Below are 26,453 nucleotides of genomic sequence, written 5' to 3'. Positions count from 1 at the left end.
TCTAATTCTGCACAACTTAAAGGACAAAGAATTATGAGGTGAGGAAGAAAAGAAAATCCACTTGTTTTTTAGTACTGTAATAAGCTAAGAAATACCTGCCAGAAAATGTACATGTGTTCCAGCTCCAATTTGCTAGGTGGTTCAATCCTCCCAAAAGAGAGCCACAACATTGCACCAACATCCTATACTTCATTCTTCATTGATACCCAAGACATTTGCACAAGGTTTTGATCATTTCTAATAGCACAGAGGAGAAAATTTTCCTTTCTCCCCTGTGGGAATCAGATACAGCTTTCACACAGAAGTCAGACCCTTTGATCAATATCAATATGCAGCATGTTTAAAAAGTGTGTTAGTATGTAATCCTGAGTTAGTGATTTGATTTTTTTCACTGGGGAACAAGTAGAGAGAAAGAGAATTTAATATTAGCTATTTTTCATAGTAATAAAAATTATAACAATGAGAAACAACCAAAAAAAAAGTAAGATAAATGTGAGACTGTCACTGAATTCATGACTGAGTGAATTATCAGACAGCAATGGACATGTCAGGCAGGAGCTTAACACCTGATCATTCTGAAGCTTCATGTCAATAAAGTTCAACAGCAACTGCAGGCACTGAAAGCAGAGACTCCTCACATCTGTGTGATCATGTCTGCACTCCATGCATAAACCAAAACCCCAGGGAGGTGGGGAGGCTGCTGCTCCCTCCTGCCAGATGCTGAGCAAACAGCCTCAGGGTCTAACCACAGCAGGCAGGAGGAAGCCCAAAGAGCCCATGACTGATCAGGGTTAAGCAGAAAACCTCTTGCCCTTAGGCCAGTGCCCCTCCCTTGGGCCATGCTGACCACCATGCCTGGGAGGAGATGTAGTAGGGGGTTGCCCTTTTGTAAGCTGTTATTTTTTTCTAATTTTTCATGGACCCTTTAAAAAAAGGCATTTCTTGTCCATTCCAAGAGGCATTTTTTTCTTCTAAAGAAAATACTTTGAGAATTTCATCAAGCCTTGAAGCACATATATATAATCCAGGGACTAAATAGTGCAATCCCCATTTACAGGCTGGTCCTTGATACATACTCCCTGAGCCCCTGCAAGCTATCAGCATATCCAGGCTGGGACAACTTTTGACCCAAAACAGGTTTGGTGGACTCCAGATGAAGCTGCATACCAGTTTTCTGCCTCTCCCTGAGGCTTTGGTTTGAACCAGAATGGAGTGACACCCATTAACAGAGAGACCTCCAAGACTCTGCCCTCCCTCCCTTGCTCCCTCCCCTTGAGGCAGGACACCAAGGTCCATCTGCTGGGATTAACCAGCCTGCAGGGACTTTGCAGGCAGCTGTGAGATGGCTTTCCAAGATAAGGGATGGCCCAGGGTGGGCTCATGGGTTAGGAATTTAGTTAAATATCTTTGGAAAGGATCTAGTAGGCTTTGCTTGGTTGTTTATATTATGCAGTATCAGTCATCCTTAAGACCCCAGGCCCCTGTGTCAGTAAAGCTGGAAACACAACCAGGCAGGAAAGGATCCTGATGCTGCTCCCCATGTTCTGTTCTCCCCATACAGAAATGCTTCCCTACTCTGACATCCAGAAATTCCAAACTTTTTGGCTCAGTTCATATAAATGAGGGACAGTAAGTGAAATACTGAGCAGCAGGATACTTGGGACTGAAGCTCCAGAGAGTCAGCTTTTCTTCCTGGGTAATGGTGCTGCTGCTGCCCTATGCTGAAACAATAGTCATGGCTAATATATGGCAGATTGTAAATCTCTGCTGGCCCCCAGGGGGAAAATAATCATAAGCCTGCTCAGTGTTTGTTAAAAGATACAGGTAATTGTGGAAAAGAGCAACAAAAAGACAATTGAGTGGCTGGGCAGGTTGATTTATGAGGAAAGATTAAAGGAGCTGAACATGAATGGCTTAGCTAAACAGTGACTAAAACAGGACATGAAAAGTAGCCACTGTCAACAGTATTTGAAGTGTCTGTCTGAAGGGGCATTAACTGTTTGGGTGTGGATATTTTGAATAAATGGAGGTCTTGAAAAGGAGGTCGGAAATGCAAGGGCCAGGTGAATGGTAAGGGAAGTTTCCTGAAGAACAAGATTTCCATGGCAATCTCCTCCCCACTGTAAGGTGGGGTGCCCCCAAAAGGTCATTTGTGCAGAGCAGACATGACCTAAGGAACTTCTGGGAGGTGGCTACTCTTAAATGGCTCCTGGCATCCCCATCTCTGAGCACCAGGGAAGAGACAACCAGACAGCATGACAATAAAAACCCATTCCAAAACTTCCATACAAAGAGAAGATAAAACATCCATGCCTTGGGCCCCAGAGATCAAGCACAAATGCAAGAAAATGTCCAAAGTGAGGGGAAAGAGTGATTCCCTGGAATTCTCCTGTAGTACTGAAGGGAGATGTAGGGCTGGGTTTGTTCACAGGTAGTGAGAAGACACATAAATGTCAACTCTGCCATTCTTTGGCCTCTCCCAAACAAGAACTTGAGCTAGAATAAGAGAAATTCTTCTTAATGACACTAAAGAGTTGGTCATCATTCAGCTGTTATAAATCACATAATTCTATAAAACACAGTACCCTCCTCCTCCTCCCTGCCTAGTCCACACAGGACTGGTGGTTTGACCATGGAAAGCCACACCTCAGGTTCAAAACAGCATAAATTAGAAATTAACTCGACCTATCCTACTGCTTTCCTTTCATTTCACATAATCAAAGATTGGGCAGGAAATACTGCATGGTGAGAATTCCACCTAGAGAACAAAGCATGGATCTACTCATCCAGCAATGAATATCCATTGCACAGAATACCCATTGATAAGAGAGTTCACAGCTCCTGGGTTCAGCTGCCATGACACAAACCCCTGTGTAAATGTTGTCTCCACACCCAGAATGGAACCAACACTTTCTCCCAGAGTTTGGCTGCCCTGCCTGTGTAACATCACTCACAGCAGGAAATGCTTCTTAGCAAGTGAGTGCATTGCACAATAATCCTTGCTGATGCCTGTAGGTGTGGTAACATTCATTAATTGCACCCAGCAATTAAATTACACTTTTGATCACAGAATCATAGAATCATTTAGGTTGGAAAAGGCTCTAAGATTGAGTTCAACCCCATTAATCCAGACTAGTTCACCAGTAAACCACATCCCTAAAATGCACCCATGCCCATGTAGCTCTCATCAATGGGCTGCACCCCTGAGTGCCTATTATTTGGATTTTCTGTTACAGCAACAGCTCACAAACCTCAGTTATACCAAGACACCACCACCGAGGTAATGTATATTTGCATCTCTGGTGACTTTAAAAAAATTGCTATTTTTTTTCCTTCTCTCTGTCCTGGTCTTCCAATTCTCTTTTCATGGTCAGGAACAAATTTTCCAAATTTTCATTTTCCAAATCCCACAGGATTTCCTATTTGTTTCACATTAAAGTGGAGAGAGGGCAGTAGAAACCAGCAGGACAGTGGAAATGTGCATGTGCTGGTAGAAGGGCACCAGCTGTGAATCCTTCTATAAAGAGTGCAAGGAAATGTCATTGTCTTGATATGCTTTTAAAAAGGGAAGGTAAATATATATTAATGCAAATGCATCTTAATTGGTCATGGTGTCAAACCCTCCCTTTAAATTTACTCTAATGCTGTCTCACTGAGCTGTCAGCAGTTTCCAGCAGCCTCCAGGCACTAATGAGAGAGCATCAAGGTGTCAGTGCTTCTGGCATTAACCTCAATTAGGAGGAGTTAGGGTGATCAGGGAATCAGGGGTCAGCCACTGATTGCTGAGACATTCCTCTGGCTGCAGACTGCAATCTCCTGCTTGAAAAGGGCTGGCAGACTGGCTGCCAAGCTCCTCACCCCTAAAGAAGTCTCATACCTGCCAACATTACTGTTAATTACTATATTTGAGATCTGCACAGGTCTTAACAGGCACGGAGACACAACAGTAACCTTATTTATGAGGCTATTCAATGAGGTTCCCAGGTAAAAAAAATAACCTGTGGTATTAAAATTATACATATGCATCACTTACTCATGGTCAGAATTTTCAATATGACAAAGAATAGAAAGTCTGTACAGCAGGGTAAAGCTTACAGAAAAAAAAAAATAATCACCACAGAGATAACCCATGTAATTTTAATTCTGCTCTGCTTCTCTCTCTCCACAGTTCCTGAAAGATTTCCTTTAGGCACATGACATGCAGATGTTGTCTTGCCCAATCATTCTCAGGTGGATCTGCTTTTCTGGGGTGAAATCATGAATGGATCATGAGTGATTTTGAGACTGTACCCCTCCTATTCAAGCGTGGAGGTCTCAGGACAGCCAGGCAGAACCCTCAGGATCCACCCCAGGCCTGAAATCCACTCTCTGGATGGCAGATTGCTGTTCAGCCTCAAGGACCTGGGCATATTTATACCAGAGGAAATAATTCTGTGAGAAAATATATTTAGTAAACTCGAAGTTGTGTCAGCCATAAAATCTTAGTTACATTGCAGTTTAGTATTACAGTTACCACAGTAGAAACTACAGGTCCATTACAAATTCTTAAATTTCTGAATTTATAAAATATATGAATAATACCAGAATGAAAAACAAAAGTCCCACCTGCCTCCTTCCTATCACTACAATAGACTGACCACTCTTCCCTGCAGTCTTCCCCTGTGATTTTTGGGCCACAGTCCTTACCAAATGAAACAAAATAAAACAAAACAAAACACACAAAACATAGAGATAAAAGGATTAAAGGTTTCAGGTGCACACACCTTATGAACAGTGGAGGTCAGGGGTTGCAGAGTGCTTTAGCTAACCCTTTATGGGACTCTTTCCATAGCAGAAGCTCTCCCAGAGCTGAAGGACCACAGCAGCAGGCTTGAAAACCTTGCCTAATTGTAAGGTAGCACTTGTCTTACAGCTCATTCTGCTCAGGATCATGACAAAAAGTGTCCTTTGAACTCCCTCTCTGCTTCCTCCAGCCCCATCTTCTTTCCTCCCCATCCCCAAGGCAACGATTTTTATCTCCAAGCCTCCGTTTCTTCTCTGCAGGAATCAAAGGGGTTTCAAGCCTTTCCCTTGAGGTGACAGCATTACCTGTTCCTCCTCCACCTGAGATGCTCTGCTGCCTCAGAATATTTATTTGCCCTAATCTGTATCAGACCCAGGCTCATTCTGCCCTGGAAATGAAGAGTTGCTGTGTCTGGGCCAGCCAGGGCAGGCGTGTTTGGACTCTCCTGGGTTGATTCATATCAAGCTACAGCGAGCTGTACAGTAACCAAAGACAAAGAGCAGCAGCACAATGACAGCTTTCAATTACCTGATTTACCAACCTTCATCTTAAAACTAATGAGCCTGTTTGTGTCATGTTTCACATCCCAGTGCAACCACTAATGTAAGGCATAAGCAGCTCTTTGTCCCTGTAGCATGCTCCTCTTTGGTGCAGGATGGCAGAGCTGCTGTAGCCTGCTGTGAGCAGGTACCTCCAAACCCTCAGTGAAGCATGTGCCCCACTCACTTCAGCACTGGCCAGCAAGAGATGGCATCCTGCCTTTACCCTCAGGTAGTCCATGAACTCCAACAGATCCGTGCCACAAATCCAAATTATGACTCTCACTGACTGAGAGATTCCCTCTCTGCTTCTCTCTGAGATGTCGGAAACTGCATCCGCAAAAATTGTTAGAGCATCATCAAAGGTGATAAAATCACAGCCTCAGAAGTCAGAAAACATCAGCCTTGAGCTATCTAGTCACCTCATCATGGTGCAGATTTTAGTTTCACTGCCACAGCTTTTTTTAACAGGTTCTGAATGTGAAGTCTAAGTTTCTGGAAGGAAAACAAACTCCTTGCTTTTCCTTCACCTGGATGGAAACATGCAGAAGTCTGGAAGGAGGTTCAATGAGTCCATTTGCTTGCAGGAACTGGTAACAGGTGTTATATCACCAGTAAAAATCTACTCTGCCCCATCTCCCATACCACCAGATGCAGTCCTTGACAGTTTAGAACAAATCTGACCTTGAGAACAGAAGTCTAAAATAACAACCAGTCAGTCAAAGGAGTCAGCAAATATACTGACCCCATCCAAGCTCCTGGAAATATTTAGGGAATTAATAAAGATGAAATGCAGAAAATGGACCTCAGTCCCATGCAAAACCAGCTAATAGGAAAACCCCTCTCCAAACCCAAGTGTAGAGATTAATATAACCTTGAGCTGAGGTGCAAGACACCAAGCTGCTATTTGAGAACTTTTTCTGCATTAACACTCATGGCTAGAAGTAATTTCTCAAGAACTTAAATAAACATTATATTCCTCTCTTACTTGGTTGAATCTTTAAGATTTGGAGATCTGTCCAACAATGGGAGTGGAAACCAATAAATATAAGGAGAAAATATCATCAAGTAGAAATGGTATATCATCAAATAGAAATTATAATTTTGACCAAAACAAACATTTGTATAACAACATGGTGGTTGAAAGCATCTAAGCAGATCATGAAACCATGGAATCACAAAATGGTTTGGGTAGGAAGGGGCCTTAAAGTTCCAAGCCAGGGCAAGGGACATCTCCCACTCTCCAGGTTGCTCAAAGCCCCATCCAACCTGGCCTTGAACACTTCCAGGAATGGGTGGATGTAGATGTAGATGTAGATGTAGATGTAGATGTAGATGTAGATGTAGATGTAGATGTAGATGTAGATGTAGATGTAGATATCTGCATTGTAGAGGCTCTGCATGTAGATAACAACTTGCCAGCTAAACACCAGGAGCTCCATTTACAGTCAATACAGAAGAACTGTCACTTCAAATATGCAGTTCATCTCTTTCAGGCACTTACTTTAGGATGAGATTATTTGTGCCTCAAAAGCAGCTGCTTCTCCACATTACCTATAAAAGTAGTTTTTCTCAGATGGGAATGTATACACTATAAATCTCTATGGCTTATATGTCTACACTTGGTCAGATGACTCCCACTTCATGAATTTTTCAATATTTGTAGTCATTACATGAGGACTGGATAGCTTTTTTAAAATACTCTATAGCTTGAAGAGAAGCATAGGCTTGATACAAAAAATACTTGACAAACCTCTATTAACTTAGGAAAATAAGAAAAAGGATTTGAATAGATGTCCTAAACTATGACTGAACTCAGTGTCTTGACAATGAAAGTAGCCACATGGAATCATATCATATCTATCATATCATATCATATCATATCATATCATATCATATCATATCATTATTCTGTTCTTTATTTATTTGGTAGGTGAAACCTATGTGGCCATGAATTTCAAATCTACATGTTTGTGAGTTCTATTTCACAGCATTATACAAGAAACCCAGTTCAACAAATATTATCAGATATTATACATTCAGTGGAACATCCCTAGAGCTAGATTTCCTGAAATGTTTACTTGTTTGTAAACAGAATTTTTATTTCAACTTTAGAAGAAAGAAAGTTTGCATTACACATTCTATGTCTGTGTGTCCCTAGCAAAACCCTGCCTGCATTGCCCTATTTCAAAGGCATGTAAAAGGCTTTTGTTTTTTCTTGGAAGTCTGGAATTGCTCCTTTTCTATTTTATGCAGGTCTTGGAATTTTTATAGGAACAGAAAGCGCTTTTGCAGTGATAAAAATACATTTTCTACATTCATGAATTCATAAATGTTAAGAGCAAAAGGAACCATTACATTCATCCAGCCTGAGGCATTGATAGATTTACTGCACAGGAGCTAAATGCACCAGAGCACAGTCCCTTAGAGATGACAGGGGAGAATTTGTGCAGCTTTTTTGCCTCCCTCCTCATCATCATCACCATGAGGAGGGCAACCACCTCAGAGCTGCCTTGCTCAAAAAAGACCCTGCCTCTAGTCCAACTTGAAAGAACATTTATTTAAACACAGCCTTTTAGAGCAAGCCAGGCTGCTTTCCCAAGCACTCAGAGAAAGCAAAGGTCAGCACAGCCCCATCACCCCAGAGTACCTCAGCCACCTCTCCTTGACCCCATTTGGTCTCCCAGCAGCACCAGACACCCCAAAGCAGCAGTAGCTGCTGCCCCTGTGCTCAGGCTTTGTTCTTTACCTGCACAGTTCTTACTTGGGACATGAAACACTTGGCCCCTGGGACTCAGCTTATTGCCTCATAAAGCAGGATGGCAGGATTATTAATGTGGCAGAACCTGCAGGGTTTTCCAAGCAATTTATGAGTTACCATGGCAGTTCATTAGCTCTCAGCCCAATGACCCCTTCATGGAGAGCATGAATCAAGCAGGAGGCACGCACACATCTAAATGTACGACAGATATTCACATCAAAAACACATCCAAGGCCATATTTCCTCCATTTTGTACAGCACATGTCCAACCACAGCACTAAAAAGTCACCAGTAATCAGGACTGATAACCAACCCACTGAAACACATCTAGACACAAAGAAATTCACCATACCCCTGTTTTTCTTTTATTATCATCAAGCCATTTCTGATGGATGCCTGCATTTAAAGAACAGCAGGTCCTTAACAGAGGGACTGCATGGACTGCACAGGGAGGCAGCTCTGGGGACAGTGGACACTGAATGGCTCCCTTGGCTTTCAGTGCTCAGAATAAGGTTTCATTTTACACACAGACCAGCCCCTGATCCCCACTCAAGGAAAGATTTGAGAAAATATTTAACTTTCATGGTAATTATCCATAGGTCTTAAAATAAAGCACACACTTCAATGCTTCCTTGAGTCCAAGTGGCACTGTGTGAGTGAAAAAATTCCACAGGTTTTAATGCAGTGCTCAGTTAGGACTTCAGCACAGGCCAAAAAAACTAATCTAGCAAACTAGAGAGGAAAGAGATATAGAGAATTAAAGAGAGCCTTTGAAATTAATAATTGGCCAATTAAGAAATTATTATGAAAATTAATTAATAAAATTTAATTAATGAATTAATGAAAATATTGTGAGAACAGTAAGTTTCATCTGTAAGTAAAAAAGCACTATCAAGCTACTCAGAGATATTACAAAAATTGCAATGTCATGCTGAAAAAAGACAAAGGAAGATGTTTGGGGGAAGAGAAAACAAAGAGAAAAAGACTTCTACTATGCCTTTATTCCATTATTTTTCTCAGTTGTATTAACACATTTTTATTTTCTTTTCTAAGACTTTCAGGGTATTTTGAAGAAAAGGCAGAGCTGAAATTTTTACAGTATTACAGCTCTATTACAGCTGCCACACTCAGACTTCCACTTCACTATGCCTTATGTGTTTCCCAGAATGAACTTGCCTTTTCCTTTTGAAAAAATAATTAATGTATTTATTAGTGCAGTAATGGGACCCACATACTGGAAAAATCCCACCTTCCTCACCATTCCATTAGCTAAATCTGGCTTTGTGCCAAATGTTTGTAATTCAGCTCCTGCCAAGGTTCAGGTTTGGAATGTTTTTACGTTGGAGGAGTTTTCATCTGTTTCCCTGGCTGGGCTAATGGGACCTTGGTGCACACAGGAGATTCCTACCACACCAGGCTGCTGGGTACTTGTTTGTCTCAGTCACCTTGTACATACACACCAACTGGTGGCATCTCCCTCTCAGCTAAGTGATGCCAACAGGCCTTGAACCCACAGTGCAAAGGGGTATAATTTGATATGGAGAACTGCTGACTGGAGACATTCCCACTGGCTGGAGTAATTACAACCAATATCTTAAAAATATACAGCTGGGCTAAAAGTTAGATGACGCCTTTATTTAAGAACAGATTCATCAGCAAAATTGTGCGTGGCTGGCAGGAATTCTCACGTCCAATAAAACGTGGAAGCTAGAGGAATGAACCTTCAAGAAATATGGATGTGGCTTAAAGAAAGGCAAGCTCTTGCCTCACCCATTCACCTCCTGAGATCTGGAATAGGGCCCAGGTCCTGCTGCAGGCTAGAGAAGAGCAGTGTGGACATGATGACCTGAGAGACCTTGCAGAGGTTCTCCTGCCAGGACTGGGAGATAAGACACCTCACCAGGGCTTCACTACACCATAAACATTACCAATCTGTCACAGGGTCCAGCTCAGCTGTGATTTCTGCTAACAGCTCATGAGATTTCAGTTAATATTACCTTTTGTCACCTCATAAATTATTTACTTGGCAGACTTTTCTTAATGAGTTGCTATCAGAAGACATATTGGTCTCTGTCCAGTCCTTCCCATGCTTTAGCACCAGAAGCAGAGCTCAGCTGCTCTGTCCCCATAGTCACTGAGGTTTCTCACAAAGGAAATGTCTGCATGAAGACTCTCCAACCCACAGCCATGGCCATCACTGCTCTTGCTCTCACCATTTCTGAAGCAGCACAGCAGGTCGGTAGCACTGGCCAAGGACACATGGCAGCTTTTCTCACAGTGACACATGGCAGGACATCTCTGGCAGTCTGGCAGGCAGGGAGTGACAGAGAGGAGCAGACTGACTGCACTGCCTGATCTCAGAGAGTGATGGGGTCACTCACTTGAAGCAGCAGCAAAAAGGGTTGAAGCAACGCTCAGAGAAACCCCTTTGTACACCCATCACATTTCCCAAGCTATCCCAGTCACTGCATCCTTCACTGATCTCCAGAAAACAGCAGCAAGAGACAACGTGTTTCCAAGCGCAAGAGGTGGGAAACACAGATATGTATTGAGATACAGGCAGTAGGGAATTGCAGCCATGCCCATCTGTCCCATTCTGTGCCCTTTCACTCCCACAGTTTTGGTGAAAGTGGGAGAGCTCTATACAGGAGCCATAATGTGTACAGCTTTAGGGAAACCTGAAACAAAGAGACAGCCAGCACGAGGTTTTCTACACTGGTATCATAAGAATACCAAATTGTTTGGTTTTATCATTTCTTCTAAAAGAATTCCAGGGCTTAGTTCAGTCTGGCACAAGCACATGGAACTGGAATTTTACTTCTTGTTTGTTTCATTTTCACGTGTTGAAGGACTTTGCTATTTGAGGCAAGAAATATGTGTCTGTTGATCACAAAATCCAGTTCAGAGACATGTCTGAGATCACGGTTTTGAAAAGGAGCCATGGCCACCTTCAAAGGATGAGGCAGATTTCACCCACAGAAAAGCAAACATGCCATTTTGTGCTCTCAAGCGTGACTCATTTCCTGATGCAGTTAGGCTTGGACTAGAGAGTTAAGGTCAGATTAAGAGATCATTAGTGCCTTTTGTAGTGGACTTTGAGACCAGGACCACAATTCTAGAATAAAGCCTTTGAAGGAGAAATCCTCTTGGAAATACATCATGGGGCTCTGTTTGTTTTCCCTGGATTTTTGAGGGATGGAGCTCCTGTTTTTCCTTCTACATTGCCTTAGTTTCTGTCAAATCCTCACGAGGATAAGCTTCTCCCCAGTCTTTTTATGAGAAAAGTGATATAAAAACATCACCTTCCTGACTAAAAAATTCACAGGGCTTTGCAAGGATAGCCTTGCTACTTCTTGCTGCATCACTTCAAACAAACCCCAACCTTCCAGCCGCTTCTGCCAAATGAAACAACAGCCAGACAAGCTGAGAGCCTGATGCTCCTGCATCCATGTCTCTGCTTCCCAGGGTGCTGCACATCCACCACGCTGTAGCCACTGCACAAAATGTTTTATGACTCCATCTCAAGTGCTTTCTGTCACACTCAGCATGCTGCAGTTACGCCCAGAGAGTGACCCACAGACCCAGCGTGGTCTGAGGGCACAGGGAGATTCTCCTGTGCTCCATGTCCCTCTGTCTGCTCAGCACATTCAGTGCAGCACCAACATTTGCACTTCCAGATGGATGCAGAAAGGAACACAGAGAGACCAAGCTGATCCTAGTGACAGCTATGTAAGCAAAACCCCAAAGGAAATATTTTCAAATATGTCAGCTACAAATGACCAAAATGTCATCACAGTAAGAAGACAGATGTTGCTCTTATATTGCAGGGCTCAGACAGGAACAATTTTTCCTCTGTTGCAAAATAAGATGACTAGTCAGGTAAGAACACAGTGTCTGCTCAATGCTATGACTTAAGCTCCCAATTGAGAGCACCAACTGGTTGTTGTTTTTTTTTAAATAACAATATTTTGTTAGAAAAATTGTTGCAATGTTTACCTGAAGATTTTGGGAGCAATTTCCTACTAACACAGTGGATGTGTATGGTTTGGTAATCATCTGATTCTGTGGAACAAAACGAAATAAATACAGAATAAAGTAATAAGGATCCTGCTGATAACCACAGCTTTGCTGCAGGATGCCAACATTCAGTGTGTAAATGTCCACTGAGCAGATTGACTTCACTGCCAGGTTTTCCTTCCTTGAAGAAGCAGATGAATGGGTTAATAAATACCATTTCCACATTTTTTTGCTTTTTCTGTAGAGCCAAAGAGTACAAAAAGTGACAGAATTAAACTACCCTGGTGATCCAAAGCTTTCCCTTATTGACCAAGTAAGAATCACCATGAGCCAGCTGGAAGTTCAACAACTTTTTGCATTGTATTCTCCACACACACTGTTCAACAAACATAGACCCCAGTGAGAGTTAGAGAATTTTGTAACTTACCACAGGTGTAGATGACATTAAGATGCTTTTGGATGCCTGGGTAACAAGGATCTCCAAATTCATAGGTGCTGGCATATATGCTGCAGCTCCTTTTCCCATGACAGCGCTTGATCATGAGCTGGAGAGCAGTAGCTGACTGACACTCTGAAAGGGAAAAACAGTTCCTGTCTGTAAAGATTTGTCCATTCACAACAGAAATCACCTAAAATAATTTACCAGCTGCAGACTGTGAGAGCACATACAAGATTTCCATATTTTAAAATCTTTGTCTTTACATGAGAAGGTGTGTCTGACTCTAACACACCTCTAAAGATTGAAAGAACACTGAAGAAATAGAAACTCCCATACATCCATACAAAGAAGGCTGAGAATAAAAGATTTTTCATTTTTGTAACAACCACAAGAGGTGTCTCAAATCCCCCTCTCTGGCCCCTGTGAAGACAAAGGTGATCAGTGTCTCTGCTCTTAGATGTTGTATTTCTAAACTGAATGAAAAGTACTATGAGGTGCAATAATTACAATATTATCATCTACCATATAAGTAGAAATATTGTTTTAATCACATTCATTCCAAGTAAGTAGAAACATTTTTCATATTAGAAATTTAGAATATGAGAAGTTCTAAAAGTAAATGTTTTCCCAAGTATTTTTCTCTACCAGGTGGTTTTGCCTGTTTTCTTACTTAGGATGAAATAAATTTGCACAGATAAAGTCTAGAGCTTTTAGGTGCAAGACCGACAGTTTGCTTTCACTGTCCAGCCAGGACTAAGCTCAGGTGAAAACTCACAAGGTGACATTTCTTCAACATCAAATTGTTGCTAAAAGGAACAGGACAGCTGCAGAGAATGGAATACAAACCCCCTTTGGTCACTAATTAGGAGGAAGGGAAAGGAAAAATGGACCTCAAAAAGGTCTATTGCTAGAACAAGCCTAGCAATAAAAGCCATGAGAGACACAAAAGCCAAGCCTAGAGGGTAACATGTCTTTTTTCTCAAATCAAAGGTAGCATTTTATTTCACATACTGCAAATGACAAAAGAAGGCGGCTCCATGCAAACATTTTCATTCTGAAGACCCAAACTTCCTTAGGGGATTCCTGATCCAATGAGTGTCAGAGGTTCCAGTGGAAACATCTGGCATGCAGCAATCCTGATTCATTGTCTTTTTGCAAATGTCCAGTTAGAGAAACTCAGAAAATCTAAATGCTGCAGAGGATTTCATGGAGGGTGCCATTCTTTTCATTTGTTATTGTTCTCACACAAAACAGAGAACATCCCACAGCTGTCTGCTTAGAGGCCTTGCCCCCAGGCACAGGAGCATACTGTACCCATGAGAGTCTGGGGAATTGCTGGTCCTGTGAGAGGCACAACAAGGCTTTTGCATCCAGCATCATCCAGGCAGCCTTTGGGACATTCCACCTTCAGGAATATGTATGCACTAACAAACTACAGACTGCTCTCCACCTAAACAGATTGAATTGACTCTTCAGGTGCCAAAGCTATAGATTCATCACACTGAAAATGCTTCTAGGAGTTGTATTTGTCATATACCCTCACACACTGACAGTTTTTCTAGCCATCACTTGTCATGTCCTGGTACTGTTGGCCTCCATCCTCCCATGCAGTTCTAGCAGTCCAGGTCTCCACCCAAACTGACTTTAGCAGCAGCATCTGCACCAAGAAACCAAAGGGGGCTAAATTATGGACACACCTTTACCCCCTTTGTTTAAGTGATACCCAGTACCTTAGAATGACTTTGTCAACTAGCATAACAGCCTAAGATATAACAGGGCTAGCCCTAATAGTCAATTTGCAGAAGGCTCCCACTGTATCCTTGGGGCTTTGAGCAATCTGGTCTAGTGGGTGGTGCTCCTGCCCATGGTAGGGGGATTGGAACAAGATGATCTTTAAGGACCCTTCCAACTCAGAATTCTATGATCTTCTGGACTGCCTAGGAGAGTTATCTGAACCAAGACAACCTGCTATGGACCATGCTACATTTTCCCAGTACAGATCTATTTCCAGTACCTGTGCCCTTGACTCTACTCAATTACCAGTGTACATGTAACCCCAGACACCCAAATTATTTGGGCACAGACCAGGCCAACACAGTCACAGGTACCCATAGTGAAGTCCTCAACTCTCCAAGTGCCAGGCTGCTCCAGCTCAACCTGCACCAGCCAAAATGAGCAGAAGAGTAGAAGGAGCTCTCTATGTTTCCATTACAGGTGAAAGTAGGGCATCAAGATTGTAAAAGCCTCTTTTGCATGGAGTTTTTGCAAATCATAGGATGAAAAGCTATATCCAGGGGGAAACATCGCCTGCTGGGACTGCAGCACATTAACCATCCCATCATTTAGCTGAAAGCAATATCTAGAGCCTATCCACTCTAACCTCCTGCCCAAAGAACAGCCAGCTTTGATGTTACATCAGATTGCTCAGGAATTCGCCCAAGCAAGGTTTGAAAATCTCTACAGAGAAATATTTCCCAAACTCCTTGGACACTTGATCCTGGGCTAAGCCCCTCTCCAGGTGAAGAATTTTTTCCTTGTATGTAATCAGGTTTCTATTGCTGCAACTCGTGTTCATTGCTTTTGGTGTTCATCTGCTCTTTCCTTCTGTGCATTTCTATTGAACCAGTTATTCCTTAGTAAAAAACAGAAATAAGATCCCACCCAGAGCTTTCTCATCAGGAAGCTGAAACCCTGTGTCCCTCAGTATTGCCCCACATGCTGTGTGCTCCAGGCCCCTGACCAGCTTCCTGGAGCTTCACTGGACTTGCTCCAGGTTTTCCAGCATCTCTCTGTACCTGGAGAATCCCAAACTGGACACTTCAGTGTCCTAGTTAAGCTGTTACAAACGTCCTGCCCAATTTGGTACCTCCTACAAACCCAGCCTCAGGTCACTGTTGAAGACTTCAAGCAATCTCTGACTGCTTTTAAGTGGCTGCCAGGCTGACTTCAATATACCACAGTGGAGGTTTCTTGTTGTGCTCCATTTTTTGCCTCTTGCTGCAAACAGTCACAACTTGGGCACGTCTTACTGTTTTCCCTGACCTCCAGACCTTAGTGAACACCAGAATCTGGAGAATGCAGGAGTGGCAGAAAGTCATCTGAGGTATCCATGTTACAAGATCCAGCTAAACTCTACTGACAATAACATTCTGCCACATGGTAAATCCAAATACTCTTCTCATTTTGCCCCTGGTAAGACCTGAGCCATGTTTTTGGAAACAGCCATATTTTTCTAGCCCTGAATAAAAAGAAATGGGTCTAGGCACAAATTCTGACCAAGTGTTCACTTCAAAGACTTCCTTTTGCTCACTGCAGGGAATTTTGCCTCCACACAATTTTGAAGCAAAAGTGCTTTGTACATTCCCATAAAGGCCAGGGCAAGCAGCCTGCAGTATTTTGAGGGAGGACTACACCAACACTGAAAATAACTTTGTCTCCCATCTTGGATTTCTTGGTCTGTCAACATGTTCATCCTCCACATAACACACTGGACTGGAAAATGCAAGAGCAGCAATCAAAACCTCCAAATGGGACCATCTTCCTTACACACTTCAAAGGGTTTCTGATAAGAAGTTTGTTTAGCTGGGTGCCAAAATGTCATATTCAAGCATCTTTACTCCCTCACTAACGAGCACTGATGTCAATAGTACATCTGAGAGGTGGCTGAGTGATAGATGAGACTACAGTACCTTCATAAATCAGTCACCACCATGTCTAGAAGGGACAACATGGTATTTTCTTTTACCCCTGTGTCTCAGGTTTTATAAAAACACTTATAAAAGCACTGAATTCAATCCTGTTGGATATTATGAAGTGCACACAGGTAATTTAACTTCCAAATGTAAATAAGTCCTTGGGGAGCTCATTGAAGTGAGAGCTCTAATTATATTAGTACCTCTTCAGAAGGTGATTCCAGGTCAGAAGTCTTCACCTCCAGGGGCCCATCCTCAGAGTGGCAAGAAAACAGAGGGGTTTTATCCATAAATCATGCAGTTATCCTGCCAAAGAGATGCAGGGAAGCCAAGCCCAGCAATGTGGTGCAGCAGAGTTGGGTTGTGGCCAAATTCATTTTTTTCCAGGTCTTCAGAAGTGGGAGACTAGACATGGCACTTATTGTACCAGATGTCATGCTCATTTAGGGCAAAATTACAGTTGGACTAAATGATCTTAGAGGTCTTTTCCAACCTTAATTATTTTATATTCTGTGATCTCCTTTCTTCTTCTGCTTCTTTGCTTGCTAAATGCAAATTCCAAATGTTTTACAAGATACCACCCTGGCACCAGTAACAAACAAGTGACCCCATGTGTCAGAGATGTGGGAAGGATGCTCACAAATGCCAGCACCATATCACTGAGTCTGAGGTGAGGTAAGCACTGCTAAGCAAGCCAGGCCCCTGCCGAGAACCCCTGAAAGCCCACAAAGCTCAAATCCCATGATACAGCAATAAAAAACTGCTTTAAGAGCTCATAGATGATAGAGAGCCCTCGTGCAGAGGTTGGGTCAGAGTTACCCTTGGCTTTCATTAGCCTTGGATTGCTTCAGTACACTGCCAGAGAGCACATACAAATCCTGGCTATGGTGAAACTTTCACATGTGAAAGCGTTTAAGGGTATCATCTGTGCTTTTTAAAAATAGTATTTTCAGCTAAAGTTGGGCTGTGGGGGAGTGGGATCAGTTCACTTTATTCTCTTTACCTCTGGCTCCACTTTCTACAAGTTGCACATCCCTCCAGCCTTGCTCCTGGTGGAAGGTGAATTTCCTTTCCCAGGATCACTTCACAAAGGCAGACCACTGGCCAGGATTTCATAACCCTCATTCTGAGTCCTCAGTGGGTAATTCACCTCACCAGTTGCATTTGGTATGATAGGACTCCTTGATCTCCATCAGCTCAGCCTCTGTCAGGGTAAAAACCCAAACCAGGGCAACAGAGCCACGATGGAGGATTTTACCAGCTGCAGCTTGCAGACTGTGTTGGCTTTCCAACTGGAATTGGTCTCGGTGATGTAATGTCCATATCATCAAGCTCACCACAATGAATGGATTTTAGTCAGTCTAAGGCTGCTTCCCAGCATGACTATTTCTTTATTACCTCTTCCTGGTGAAAAACAAAAAAAAAAAAAAAAAAAGAAACTGGAGCCAATGCCTATTAATCATATCCTTAATTTTGGTTACTCAGTGCTGTTTTTCTCCAGTAAGGGTGACACATCCAAATCTGAAATCCAAGCCATGCATTGCTCTTTTTGATTGCAAAACCTATCTGGGTTTGAAGGAATGATTCCAAACTCTTTAATTTTTGCATTTTGGTAACTCTTAGATGCTCTGGTGGAGATTAAAGCCTCTTCCAAGGCACCAGCCCTCACAAATGGATCCACAAACAGATTTAAACCCCAAGTTTTGAGAGGGGTGATGAATCCCACAGTGAAGTTGGGCATACTGCAGATGTTCAAGAACATCTGTTTATCTGCTGGTGATCAGACTCACCTGGCACAGCCACGCTGAACTTGCAAGGGTGGTTCCTGCCCAGATGAGACAGGCTGTCCAGAGCAAGCAGGACCACACACAGCTGCTCAGGTGAATATGTTACCATGCTGTGAAGCTGCCAGGTAGGAGTTTTCCACAGGCTGTCCATGGATCTGGAGAGGCAGACATGCAGCTCGACCCAATATTAACATGCATGCACTTTAAAAAGAAAGAAAACTGGAGCCTGAGAAAAAACTCCACCTGCTCATAAGAGGAAGAGTCAGACTCTCTGAGTCCTTGAATTTTCAAGAAAAATGGGCCACTCATTCTAATTTTCAGCCAAGAAAATATAAGACCTTGAGGTGTCAAAAGGACCAAATGATTGGCCACAATTAAAGACTTCAGACAGGGGATCACTGCCTGAAATACTATTTCCAGTAGTATATCCAAAGTGTTTAGGAACTGGGACAGAACTGGTGGTACCTGATCAAGAGACAGATTCTGTGGGATGCTTTGGCTCAGTGTAAAGGCATCAGGAGCAGCCCCAAATCTCAAAATTAAACCATCAGCAGAACCCTAGCTTTCCTTGCTGTCTTTCGAGGAGCAGGTGAAAGGATCAACTTAAGATGAGTTTTCCCCTAAGGGAAGTAATTTATAAACAATTAACAGCTTGAGGAGGACACTCCTCCCAAGCAGAGGACAGGATTTTTCTCTAAAATAAGCAGCCTGATTTTCTGCTCAAGAACAAAAGAGGAAAAGTTACTTGCTGGGAGCTATGAATGCAAGAAGACAGAATGAAAGATGGAAGGAGTCAATTAACTAAGAGGAGGGAAATGCAGTTCCTGCAAAGAAAGCTGACAGATGTCTGAATCAGTGCTGTGGTTATCCACTTGTCTGCCAAAAGAAGAGCAAATTTCAATGGAATGGCAGAAAGGACACAAGCAGGAACAAACTCCAACCTTTCAGGTGAGCAACTGCCTAAATTCCTTCGTGTTTTACCTAGGAGTGACTGCCTCAATCTGAAAAATAACCTCTATCACAAGCAGGAGGGAAGGAAGCTCCCCTGGTTTGAGGCAGTTTCTCACGTATTTTAAAGATGTTCCATTAGCTGTGGTTGATACAAACATCAGCTCCTTCATGCAGGGGCAGCTGCTGCAGGTGCCTAAGCCTCAGCTCCAGCCAAAATTATCCAGCAGCCTGTGAAGGATGTCTTGCCAGAGTCAGTGAGTCAGTCTGCACTCTGTGCAGCACATCAAACCCCAGGCATTTTCTACTTAGCCCATGCCCATTAAGTTTGATGTTCTCTTTAAAAGCCAGTGCAGAAGACTTTTAGTAAAGATGGATTTTGTCCACTTCCTCTCTCATTTAGCAGCCTGAGGTAATTTCTTTGTCAGTGTAAAGTTGTCACTGTTTCAGTTGGGGGTAACTGAAATACACTGGATTTCTCTTCCCTGCCATGGCACACAAGCCCCAGTAAGGGATAAAAGAAGTGAGTTGGGACTAGATACACAAGACAAGAGGGAGAAAACCAAACTACAAATAAATTAAGTATCCTTAAGACCAACAAATGTGAAGTTCAGCCAATAGAAACCAAAGATTGCCCTTAAACAAAAAAAGGTACAGAAGCAGAAGTGTATTTATATGCAGAAGAAGCTCAGGAGCAGGAACGCAAAACAATTAAAAGGTGAAGTTCCCTGCTGGTATTTGTAAAATGATTAATGGTCAACATCATGTAACTAACAGCAGCAGAGAATTTCACGTTGATACAGCTGTATATAGAACATATGTCTTGCACAATGTCACTGAAAACAACTGGCTACAAAGGAAATCTATATCCAAACATTAGAAAGCTGTGCAGAGAAGGCTTTACATTAAAAAAGCATGTTTTACAGAAAGAGAGAGAAAAATTAGCCACCACACAGTTCATAAAACTTTGGAAACTTCAGCAGTAGGCCAGAAAAGAGAAAATTATCTTAAAAGAAACCAATCACATGTAGAGACTGCAACTGAAGAATCAATTACAGGTTTAATTACAGATCCTATAGTCACATTTAGAAACACTTGGTTTATTAATGTGAACTTAAATCATCTTCTCACCCTTATATGTGGAACCAGAGCTCCCACGAAATATATGAGCTCCAGTTTTGCAGGGACTGACTCAGAGTGTGGAAAACTGAGAAAATTAATAACATTTCTCAGGTTTGGGGGCTGAAGTGAGAATCCAGGGACAGCTTCAAACATGGCTCCAAGAAGTCTCAGAGAACAAAGAAGATTTGGTGTGGCACTGACAGTGACATTTTATAATTTAATTTGCAGCAGAGTGGATCGTGGGCTGTAAGGCATCCAAGAAAAGGTAACAGCTTTGGCATCACTCAGTAAAATATAGAGATGGCGCTTTCAATGTATCTAGTTCTCTGCAAAGTCCTTGAGTTCCTTTCTCCTTCCTATTCATTACATGAACGTGGGGATACTCAACAAGTGTCTAGACTGAGGCTGAAGCAAGGTCTGAACTTCACAAGCTGCAGGACTGGCCCATTTTCTAGAGAGATTACCCAGCTGACACAGCCTGCAAGTCATTTCTTGCCCTTGGTTCCTAAAATGAAGCATGGAGTGCCTGCAAACTCACAGGTTTCACCTTACCTTTGTTTCTCAGGCTCTCATCGTGGCAATTTTGCAATATTCTTGAGTGACATCTGAATTACTTTAAGGGGAACTTTGTCAGTTTTGAGCAAGTTATACTGGTTTTCATTCAAAACAACTCCACGGAAACAAGCTGAGATGCTACACATTTAAATCTCTTAAACTTTGCCTTTTTATTGTTAGGATTGTACTTTGGGGTTGCTTTTAACTAATAGTTGGGCAATAGGCATCTTTTGTAAGATCAGCCACTAAAGAAGTTGATATTACTGATACAAATACAGTAATTTCAGGAATATAAGGCGCACCATTTTGACTAAAATTTTGGTCTGAACCCGAAGTGCGGCTTATAATCAGGTGCGGCTTTTATACGGACAAAGAATGAAAAGTTGCTGATTTAGTTTGGAGGACAGGTGTCTGCTGAGAAAGGCAGGAGCTTCTCTTTGAAATGGAAAATGTAAACCCCTTCCCTTCAAATTATTGTAATTTTGAAATCAAGGGGCTCTCAGGCAAAGATATGGGAATTAGGAATAACAGTTCTTTACTAGGGAAATTAAAATAGAAATACAGCACTACAAAGAAACAAACTCCAAACCCTGACAAAGTCAGAGTACAACCTGACACCCCGTCAGGCAGGGTGTTGGCAGCAGTCCCATCCCATGGTGGCTGCATCCTCCTGCAGTGACAGATGTGGCTCAGTTGGAGCAGTGCTCCTGTACAAGGTGCAGTTTCCCTCCGGAGCTCCAGTGGTGATGTGGAGAAATCTGGTTTTCCTCTGGAGTCCAGTGGAGAAAGGGGCTCCCTTAGTGTCCCAAAACCTCTGTTTTTATCTTGGTAAGAAATGTTGGGCTCTTCCCCCTGGCTGGAGCAACTCCCAATGGGATGCAGTAATTTTATCAGTGCCACAGTGGGACTCAATGGCCATGAGCAGAAAATGACTGGCTGGAGGAAGGATGGGTTGTGAAAAGATAAAGAACAATGCCCTGCCTGGTTTCAATGGATGGCCCATTAGCAGAATATCTGCCGTTGAGATAAGGATCACTGCCCCCACCCTCAAGAGATGGTGATAGAACAGATACCTTTTATCACACTCTGTATTGTAACCCAAGACAGCTGCGGCTTATAATCAGGTGCGGCTTATAATCGTGAAATTACTGTACTCACTTTACTTCATACCAATAGCATCACAGAGACTGCTAGTGCTATTTAAATTACTAGTTTCAGAATTTTTAATTAAAATCACTGCATGGGGTCATACTCCACTCCACTATAAACAGCATTTCAAAACCAACTTGAACCTTGGTTTAGAGAAAGATCTTGTCCAGACTCACATTTGAATGGGCTTTTAAATTATTTTTAAAATAGCTATTGTGTGCATATAAAAACTATTTCATATAAATAATTTTTAAGGGTCTATGGAATCTAACAATTGTTGGAGTTTTCTAGAAACAGCTGTAAAGTGATTTTAATTACCTCCTGGTGTTTTGAGACAAAAAGTGAAACACATAAAGTATCTAAAATTGAAGAACAACTTTCTGAAAGCAGGCTTTGTCCCCCTTTAACTCAGCATTCTAAATGGGAACTGCAGTTCAATTTAAATTTAATAAGGTATGATATGTGAATTAAACAGCAACTGATATGTATTTAGCCTTCAGATTTGGATATTTATGGGTTTTATTGCATACAAACAGATTGGCCTCTAAAAACATGTTCTTAATCATGAGCTATACACATAATAAAGTAGTTTCTGCCCTGAATGGAAATGAAGCATACAGAGTCACACCTACAGGAGGGGTGCTTTGGAAGCCTGGTGTGCTCTGCAGAGAGGAATGACAGGTCTGACCCCCCAGCTGCTGCTCATCCCACAGACCCAGCACTGCAGCTGCTTTAAAGGGCAGACAGGAAACCAGGATGGAGCACCAGAGTCTTGCAGGCACTTGGATCTGCTGAAGGACAGCTGTGCTTCATGGCACAGATGTCTGTGCATATCCCAACCCTTCCTGCAGTCCCAGCCACCCTCTGCTTCCCCCATCAGTGCCAGAGGTTCCTACTCCTCATTGGTACAGCTCCACATTTTAGGGGCCTTTTTATTTTCAAGCATTTGACTTAAGACTAAGATTAGAGCACAACCTTGTCCTGATGGAAACAGGATGGAAAATAGTCATAGAGGGTGAAGCAGAAGAGAGCCAGAAATGCACAGCTGGAGGGGCAGCAGCTTCTTAAAGCCAGCCCTTGTGCTGGCAGGAAGATGTACCCTGGAATAAAATGGATTTTTTACTGCATGCATTTCATATTCATTCACATGCTAGATCTAGTCACAGATAAACAAACTAGAAGGGCCCATTATTTATATGATGTAATAAATATTTATACGAGGACTCTGCTTTAAATCTTATATACATCTGCATTAAGAGGGAGAAATCAAAACAAATTGGGTTGGATCACCTTCTGTCACTGCATTAGAATGAAAAATGCCAGGGAATGAGCACCTAAAGCATGGGCTCATTTGCTGAACTCCTTCCTCTGCTCTTCCCTTATCAGATCCCAGGAGTGCCACTGACCAGCTGAGTTTCCTCAGGGCTTTGTAAACACATTCATTTTCCCCCTTTACAGAGGCACAGGAGACAACTTGTATGTTAAGTGACAAGGACATTTCAGTCTCAGCAGAGTTCTCAGCTTAATCCACACCCCAGGACCCAGAGCAAGGCTGAGGAGCCAGGGTTCCCACGATCTTGAACCGACTCCAAAACCAAGCCCAGATTCCTTCTACCCAGGATGAGCAATTAAATTGCTTTGGGCTTTTTGTATATGTGATGGAGAAAGACAGGGTCCTTGAGAAGGAGTCCTGGATCCTGTGTTAGAGGTCAGCTGAACACATCCATCTCACTCTGTGGTTCAGGGAGGAGCTACTGTAAAAATGAATAATATGAACAAGTCAGGTGTCCTGAATATGACCAAAGATATTGCTCCACTAAGCAATAAAAAGAGTAATCATTTTACATCCACGATCTTCCTCCTCAGCCTCCTAATTAGATCACTACCTTGCACTCAGATGTAGAAAAAGGCCATTTTTAAAATTACTTCTCTTGGAGTAAACAAGCCACTTGGAGATGCAGGCAGAGGCAGCTGTAAACAGCAGGAAAAGGGGGCAAAGGGCTCACTTGGCTGAGGGATATTAATGGTTCATTGCTTGTAAATAGCCCTTTCCCCAGAGACCTCCCCATGCTCTGTGTATGCTCTCTGCACATGCTGGCAGCAAAGTGGAGGCTTTATTAAGAGAGTTACAAATAAGGTCAAATTCTTTTAGGAGCTTTTCAGAGTTCCCAAGGCATTTGGGGAGGGCTCCAGCTGTTTGCAGGGGTTTCCCATTACGGTCAGAGACATGTTTCAGCATGTTTCCAGTTAAAAGAGGATCCTGACAGATTTTCATTTTAACATGACAGCAATAGGATGGAGTTCTCCACCATAACTTTCTCTTCACAGATGCTAAGCACATTCACATAGACATTATAAAAAGAGAAAGCGTGTGTCTGGCATGGCATGGCATGGCATGGCATGGCATGGCATATGAAGGGTGACTTGAGGATCTTCATCACCTAAAAGCAGCACAGCAATAGCTGGGTTAAAAGGACTGCAACACCAGGATACCTCAGAAACCAGCTGAACATCTAATGTAGAATCCAGGAAATTCACTATTAGTGGATTTCATCTCCTCAACACTTCTACAGGAGTACAAGGTCTTGTTTTTCAAGGCAGAAACGACACAAATTGAATTGGTTTGCCTTACATATGCAATGCTCTATTAGGCCACCTCTTCTGCCCATCTTAGAAAGCTTCACCTGTAGAAGCTGTATATTTTTAAATTAAATCCAAATGTGCATTTTGACCACAGAAATTAAAAATTGAATCAAATTTTCTGAACTATTTTCATCAGGAGAGAAAGAAAAGAATCTTCACTGTTTTTGGGGCAAGCATGATTTCTTCACTCATCAAGTAGCTCAGGCTGTGTGGACATAAATAGTCACTGCGAACTCGTGCAGGGCCTACTTCCCAGCAAAATGCCCTTTGCCAAGGCTCAGACTTTACACAAATCATGAGTCCCACGAAATTAAAACAGAATAAATCTCCCATGTACAGAACATAGCTGGGTTCTGCCTTACAGGAACTGGATGTTGCTGCAGAGTCTGACTCATACGGTCGTGTTTGTAAGATCAGCTTGTTGTGAATGTCTGGGATCAAAGGGAGCAGCCCTCCCCACATTGCAGGGCTGTGGAAACGTGCAGGGAAATGTTCTCCAGCAGGCAGAAGCTTTGATTTATAAATTGTGATGTTTCCACCTGCTGCTGAAGGAGCAGAGCTGCCTGCTGGGCTAGGCAGACCATGAGAAGAGCAGTTTCTGAGCAGGCTGGGGAGCCTGGGCGCTGCTCCCACCATCACTCGTGGCAGCTGGGACCACAACCTGCTCTTGTCACTGCTGTAATGGAGACAGGAGTGGGAGGCTTGCAGGGTGCCACGGGGAAGCACAGTGCTTTTTGATGATTTGGGTTGGGGGGGATCCTACACCAGCCTCTCCTGTGGGGCCAAGAATAGCACTATAGACACAACTCACCTCCCATTCCTGCAGCACTGCAGCTCTGCCCCACTGGGTCAGCTCACACAGGCAGATGAAGGGAAGGCTGTGATAAGCAGAGACTGCCTCGTGCCAAGGGGATCAGTGAGCTGTAGCTGAAAAAAACCTGAACAACCACTCCCAAACATGAGTGGGATTTAAGGGCTGGAGCATGGTGAACTGGCCATGACCAACTGCTCACCCCCAATTTTCTTCTAGTCGAGCTCACCCCCCGCCCCCACAATTCTCTCAGGATTTCATCATGCAATAGTCTGTCTTTCACCCTACACACTCTGTGCCCAAAGGGCTGGGAAAGCCTGGGGAAGTCACTGCTCCATGGAGAGTTCCTCAGTCTCCCCAGCCCTGCAGGGCATGCAGCCAGCAGATGTTCCAGACACCCTTCCCACCCTCCCTTTCTTATGCAGGCAGCACACCCCAGCTCCCAAAGCACCTCAGGAGAACCAAACTGACTGACTTAAGATACTTGAGATCCCAGCAATTCCAAACATGTGGATATTTGCTCCTGTCCAACAACTCAGACATTTTTAGCATCAGTTCGCAGCTTAAAACCTTGAGCTAGATTGTAGTGTAAAGTTTCCTCAGCATTCCCACCCCTGAGCTGGGATTACACTGTCTTGTACTGAGCCTGCTCACATAAGTAGCTTCATTTAGGAGCTGACACTTGAGGAAGGCTCTGCCTCATCCCAGCAGCAGACTGTGTGCTGCACTCTAGGATCTGACACCTCATTTCCTTGGGCAAACATCCCAATTTGTAGAGCTGACAAGGCCAGTTTGAGAACAGCAGGTCATACAGGCGCTGAGATCCTATGGCACGTGCAGCCCTGCTGTCAGACCCCACTCCTTGTTCTACCTGTTTGTCTGTTTGTGCCTCCTGTCCCATTTTCTGGTCCCACACACCCTTCTCTCAGCCAGTACAAGTTTCATGACTTTGCAGCTGGGCAAAGAACAGTAAAATTTTACCCTTTGTGGCTTCACACAGAGTTTTTTTTCATGCTGACATTGGAGAGCAGGTCCCTGTGCTGGTGCTTTGTAACTGCAAGTGCCTGGTCCTGCTTTCCCAGCAAGGACAGTGCAGTGGGGTGCTCAGGTCTGCTCCAGAAACCCATCCTGTTTCACTGCCTTGGCAAGTCCTCACCCAGCAGCCCAACCACCACAGTGCACAGACTCAGCCCATCCCAAACACCAC

At 43.1% G+C, this 26,453-nt stretch overlaps 1 protein-coding gene across 2 annotated transcripts in view; it reads right to left on the bottom strand.

Annotated features, from left to right (window-relative positions):
- The window catches only part of EVA1A (eva-1 homolog A, regulator of programmed cell death), a 202,705-nt gene that overhangs the window by 90,437 nt on the left and 85,815 nt on the right, over positions 1-26,453 (bottom strand). For both annotated transcript variants that reach the window (XM_033053701.1, XM_033053702.1), the window contains exon 5: positions 12,528-12,671. In XM_033053701.1, the coding sequence (XP_032909592.1) occupies positions 12,528-12,671 (144 nt within the window). The remainder of the gene's footprint in view (positions 1-12,527; positions 12,672-26,453) is intronic.

The sequence above is a fragment of the Catharus ustulatus genome, chromosome 3 (assembly GCF_009819885.2).
Source record: "Catharus ustulatus isolate bCatUst1 chromosome 3, bCatUst1.pri.v2, whole genome shotgun sequence".
NCBI lineage: Eukaryota > Metazoa > Chordata > Aves > Passeriformes > Turdidae > Catharus > Catharus ustulatus.
This window is presented reverse-complemented; position numbering and strand designations above follow the sequence as displayed.